At 38.4% G+C, this 6,173-nt stretch overlaps 1 protein-coding gene across 1 annotated transcript in view; it reads right to left on the bottom strand.

The window, feature by feature from the left end:
* Positions 1 to 574: 574 nt before the first annotated feature.
* Positions 575 to 6,173, bottom strand: part of tpcn3 (two pore segment channel 3) — a 32,004-nt gene continuing 26,405 nt past the window's right edge. Inside the window, exons 12-19 of the mRNA XM_051946207.1 lie at positions 5,598 to 5,662; positions 4,592 to 4,679; positions 4,196 to 4,265; positions 3,443 to 3,659; positions 3,058 to 3,148; positions 1,800 to 1,913; positions 1,059 to 1,174; positions 575 to 941 (exon numbers count right to left, since the gene is read on the bottom strand). Of these exons, the coding sequence (XP_051802167.1) occupies positions 808 to 941; positions 1,059 to 1,174; positions 1,800 to 1,913; positions 3,058 to 3,148; positions 3,443 to 3,659; positions 4,196 to 4,265; positions 4,592 to 4,679; positions 5,598 to 5,662 (895 nt within the window). The 3' untranslated portion in view covers positions 575 to 807. The remainder of the gene's footprint in view (positions 942 to 1,058; positions 1,175 to 1,799; positions 1,914 to 3,057; positions 3,149 to 3,442; positions 3,660 to 4,195; positions 4,266 to 4,591; positions 4,680 to 5,597; positions 5,663 to 6,173) is intronic.

Raw genomic sequence — 6,173 nt, 5'->3', positions numbered from 1 at the left:
TTTTAGTTTATATGAAATTAGCTTATAAATGATAGTCCATCTGAAGGACACGTGCTCTCCGATAGCTGCAGTTATATGTATCCTCCAGCAGGGGGAGACACTGACTATTTAATTTCCTGAGAACACTGGATTATTCAGACAGTTTGTGTTGCTGGTGACTCTTTATCTGCTCTCATTTATCTTTCAAGCAATGAAGTGTATGTAATATTTAAAATTTTAGTCAGACTTTTCCTTTAAACTTAATATGTGATTATATTATTTTACTGATTTTAGCAAATATAATGTTGAATGAACAACTTAACAGTACCGAGTCACATTAAATACCAATTGATTTACTCACTTTGTTTACAGTTTCATAATAAAAATATACCATTTTAAAATTATTTAATGTTTCAGGTAATCTGCTCTTTTAATTTCCTCAGTTGTTTGATAATGCTCTCAGAAATGAGCCATATGAAGTAAGTGTACAGGAAAACTGAAACATTATATGATATTTAAAGTGAGAACTTTGCTTCTTTTACATTCTTCCGACTGTTTCATTTTCTGCTGAAGACTAAAAACCACACATTGAACATCAGTGTAAATATTCTTTATGTGAAAATACTGATTTCCTCTTTGTACAGAGCACTAAAGGACAAATATATAAAAATATAACACTGGATATGACTCTCAGATCATTCTGTTGATACGTTGCATTGAATAAAGATCAGATTTAAAAATTTATGCCACTATGAGATGATGCTGAGTGTTAAACTATACATAAATGATAGAATTTGCTTCCCTTCATATATATTTGTACAGAAATATTTATGTAGAGCTGAAAGTTGGATTTGCAAAGTTCCCGTTGCCCTGAGCTTCAGGATCGTCGTGCTCAGCGAAGTCTTCAGGGTCGAGATCGGCCTCAAACATCCGCTGCAGCAAGGCATCCACCGTCCGATATCCTGAAACAAAACAAACAGTTCCCCTTGTTCTTGGTTCTGAAGATTTTCTGGATCCTACAGATTCCATATAATTAAAAATCATATTGCCTTCTTGTTGAATAACCTGTGCTGACTTACTTTTTGAAGCGATCTTAAACATCAAGGATGGAACATTTGGCGCCGCCGACTGGCTTGTTCCGAGGTCGTTGTCGATGGTTTCCATGGCATTTACCAAATTCTCCTCTAACTTCTCCCTGGTTCACAAAGAAATGCGGATAGTCATGAAACATATCTGTTTTATGGAGTCTGATGAAAATGGATAGAATGGTCTGAAACAGATCTTTCTCTTTTCTTTACTCATTTCAACATATCCTCCATCTTTGGATCTGTGCACCAGTCTGCCCCCACTAGATAACACTCATTTTACCTTTCAAAATTATATCAATAAAACAAGGGAAAATGTCACTGCTTACATTTGTTAGAAAAGTCCAAAAGGGTTGGCGATAAAAATGCAACACCTATTTATTGTACATGTGGCCATGAAAGTCAGCTGATTCTGAAAAACTTAGAGTCATAAGAGTCTTTACAGTTTTAAGAATGGCAGAAATAAATGTTTTATATCTTAACAGCTTCTAAATTATGTCTCCAAATTTAAGTAACATCAAAACACAAGAAAGAATGATTTTCACCATATGGAACCTTTAAGTTGAAAGATCTATTTAGCTTTCCTTTTCACCCACTAATATTTAGATCATGCATCACAATCATTGTTTTTGGGGTCAAAAGTATTTTTTTTGTCTATAAATGTCTATATATACTGTTGATTTATACTTGATGTGTATGTGTCATATCATGCTACGGGTTGTCGTGGTAACATACTGTGCCACAGCCAGCTCCAGTTCCTCGATCTTCCTTTCCAGAGACGTCTGCAGGTCGCTTTTATCTACAGAGTACTCCACGAAGAACGCCTCCAGGACGAATGCCACAAAGATACTGAAAAACAACAGGAAAGGTTGCATCAGCAGCAGGGAGACATGATTAAAACAGGTTAACATGGGCATTTCTGTGTTTACATCTGATTGAGGCATGACTTATGGAAGTCATACAATTTATGGTGCAAATTCTGGGTCAAAATCACTGGCTCAGACTGTGATATCCAGTCCCAACCACCACCCTGCACCTGCCCCACTCACCTCATCCATTATCTTTGTCTCACTTCCCAGTTTGAAAACCACATATTAAGTCCTCGTCGCTGTAAATCTTTACATCGAGGATATGCTCCTTTACTTTAGAGTATTAGCATGAACACAAATGGCATTTACACCACAGAAAATTTACCTCAGGAACATCTGAAAAATCTTCACCAGCATTTAAAACAAGTTTCTGATAATTTATTTTACTCCCAGAAAGTCCCTTGTTGGAGCTTAGCACTCCTTGAAACTTCAGAAACTTTAGAAGCGAGGCTTGTAGCAGTTATCTTATGGTAAATCTCCTCAGTAGCTTGTAAAATGTCTTTGCTCAAATAAGTCTGGAATTTCAAGTGTTTTAAACCTGTTTAGTGACTGCTTTTTGCCCCTTTCCCAGTAATGAATCTATGACCCCATTTGCAAAACAGTTAAACACATTTAACAGAACATCACTTCAATCTTCTCCATGTTGACTGTTGTTACAACATCACCTCTACCTTGCTTTTATGGCACTATTGTTGCTGTATATCATCACTGCCACCCTGTGGACTGGAGTCGGACGGTTTGTTGTATATTCATGCAGGAAAATATGTAAAACAGCCATTGTTAATTTATGCGAGTGGACTCATCTCTGTCGGCCTTTAGACCACGGTGGAAACACAGATAACACGAACAGTAAGATGGAACAGTTCCTTGACAAACATTGCTGGGACTAAAGTTACATTTTACATCAGATTTATATCTTAAGTGAAGGAAAACAAGTGTCACATGCTCTAATAACAAGCACTTTGTACCGCATATCTTCTTTAAGCAGCTAGCAATGATTATGAGTCATCAGCTGAGGAGAATCAGTAACTGTAATCATACATGATTATATTTATCTCAGATTGTTAGAACAGTGTGCTCTGTGGTGACCGATGTTCGAGATGGGTTGACACTACTAGTCTTACTTGATGATGACGATGACGACCATGATGTGGAATATTACGAAGAAGATTCTGGCAGACACGTGGGTGACGGTGGCAAAGCCGCTGCTGAGCAGTGGAGTCGCATTAAGGAATCACAGAGTCCAAACAAACTGGAATCAATCTGTTGATTCTAATTCAGAGATATGATTCATAAACATTAGCAGATGTTTAAGAAGGTAAAAGAGCAAACGCAATTAACAGAAGATTTCAGTTTTAGTGTTAAGATTTGAAAGATACAGAAAAGACTGTGGAGTTCTTCAAGACTTAAAGATTTAACAGCAGCAGCTAAACCTGACATTACGGCCATCAGTAAGGCACTATTAGCAGAATTTACTGTTCTCTGTGTAAGGTGTTCAAGTAAGGATATCATGCCACTGGTTGACCACAGTGAGCTCCACCAGCAGGATGTAGGAGGACACCACGTTGTTGAAGTTGTTCTTGCAGTAGTTGAGTTGTGCGAAGGCCGTTCCATTCAGCAGACGGTTTCCACAGTACTCCTTCGCTGGGTCACCGGCGTCCTCATAAAACTTCACTTTACCCTTAAAGAGCTCCATCCCCACCATGGCAAAGATGTAGTACACCACCTGAGGAGGAGGAGGAGGAGAAGGAGGAGGAGGAGGAGGAGGGTCAACTTCTCTAACAGGATGCTAACTAAACTTTCTGGCCCCATAGCAGCATGGCTCTGTGGATGGACGTAATTTGGGGCAGCTTAAACTGAAATCATCCTTGAAGTTTGTTAAAGACATCCATGATCCCCAGAATGAATTATAATACATTTGCTGACTCTCTTTTTTTCATCCATTGCCATCATCAGGTCAGGCTTTAGTTTTGTTGGTATTTTGGTTTATGTAAAAACACCTGTACAACTAATGAATTTAGGAATTGTTACCATAGTTGCACACTTAAGACAATGACAATGTGAACATCACATCTGCACACTAGCACTGTGGGCGTGCTAACAGTAACCTTTACCAAAGCTTTGCTGTGTAAAATTTAGCCTCACAGAGCTGCTAGCATGGCTCTAAACACGACACTTATTCTAGGCTTTTGTTGGGAAATTCGAACACTTTCAGACAATGGACCACATGGTTTAACAAACTATCTGCTGTCAGCAACTTACTATGATGAGCTGTCCAAATGTGAGGATCGCTGGTCCAATCCTGATCAGGGTGTTGATGATTGTACGAAACCTAAGAGGGAACATGGTTCTTATTGTTAGTGAAGCAACGTATTTGATATAAAAGCACAACTAAGAAGAATTACAGACCTATTGAGATAGACAGTAAGTGATAAGAATAAATCATCATGACAGATGTAAAAACTGCATTTCTACCAGCTCGTATGACAATTTTCATTTCAGATGTCTTATCATCGCTATGGTAACCTGCAGGTTACTATAGATGCCCTGAGGAAGGATTTACACCTACAGACATGTTTGACACAAAAACTTTCCAGTCACACAGGAAAGAATACTTTTTGATAGTATCAAAAATAAATAAATAAAAATCAGTCAGACCTTTTGATGCTGTCCACCACTCGGATCAGTCTGAGGACTCGTAGGATGAAAACAATGTCCAGGATCTGTCGGCTAGTGTAACCCCCCGCTACAGCAGGAAGGGAATAATTATTTAGAAAGACAGATTGTGCTGGAAGGGAAAGCTGTTTGCACATTTGTTCTTTCGGATAAAAAAAAAAAAAACACCAACCCTGTGATACATTTGAGCAGGTGGATTGATTAATAGATTTTTAAAACTGCTGTCAAAAACAATGTCCCTTAAGTCCCTTTCAGACATGCAATCCTTTTCATTAAGCTGACAGCATCTGAGCGTGTTGGCTCCACGTCTGAATGAACACCATACTAAACGTTCAGCAGTCTGAATAAATCAACATGGCACAAGTCTGAGCTGCACGCAGTCACATTATCAGATAGATGGGCAGCCACAGGATTACAATGATAATTTTATTTTACTGTTGGTAAACAAGAAGTTGGATTATCATCCCATATATGGGCAGAATTTTCAATGTTGATGAAATTGTAAATAAACTAGGCTGTTACTTTAACAGTCTGACAAAGTGCTATCAATTGAGATTTAGTCTCTTGTTTATTAATGTGCCATTATGTGCCAACTTTATGTCCAGTTTTGCTTGTACAACAAACATCAAACCATGACTGTAATTCTGAATGAAGCCAAAGGAGCAGAAACTGACCAATGTCTTAATGACAGAATACAATCACTTCATCAGACTGATAAAGCTACAACGTTATACATCGCATGTAAAAGGGCTTAATTAGTGACTACAGGTCACAGTGATTAGGTCTCATTTTTGTTCTGTTGTTTTGCCCCATCAACTGATTACAACCCAAAGACATTCAGACAGTTTACTCTCAATAAAGTAATTAAGCAAAAATACTAATTAATAAAGTAATTGTTTTAGAACCACTCAGTCGTTGCTGCCGTTTCTTTTTTATTTTTCTGCCTAAAGCTAAACCATCTCCTGGAAAGAAAACAAATAGTCCTCACATGACTGCATGGCAGAGTTGATGATTGTGGCGATGAGAGCGGAGACGACGATGATGGTGTCAAACCTGGAGGAAGAAAACAGACATTACAAAATGGAAATGAAAACATGATGAAAAAGCTTTTCAACTGTGATGATGCTGAAAGCAAAACCGTTGTTTTTAACCTGCTTGTGTTCACATGATGAGAGCCTGGCAACATGTGAACAGCTGAAACATATCATGGACGTATTAAGAGAACCGGATGCTGCATGTTTGTCCCAGTGGCCACTGTTGGTACTGCAACCAAAACCTCTTGCAGAACAGAGAAGTAATTTTTTTGTGTGAAATCGACAGATCACATTAAGAGAAAACCACGTGGAGGGGGGTGCACAATGTGGAACCCAGAAGCAAAAAAAGCTCACCCAGTTAATGTTTTGCATTAAATTTTTAGCTGGGCAAATGTGCCAGATAAATATTTTTTTATTCAAGCGACTGGGTGTAGTGTCCAGTTCTAGTAATTCATCCATGAAAGATACAAACACAACAGGGCTGACTGAAGTTACCGCAGCTGCACAGCTCTTCAGCAGAGGGCACATGA

This window comes from Acanthochromis polyacanthus, chromosome 3, assembly GCF_021347895.1.
Source record: "Acanthochromis polyacanthus isolate Apoly-LR-REF ecotype Palm Island chromosome 3, KAUST_Apoly_ChrSc, whole genome shotgun sequence".
In the NCBI taxonomy this organism is placed as follows: Eukaryota; Metazoa; Chordata; class Actinopteri; family Pomacentridae; genus Acanthochromis; species Acanthochromis polyacanthus.
This window is presented reverse-complemented; position numbering and strand designations above follow the sequence as displayed.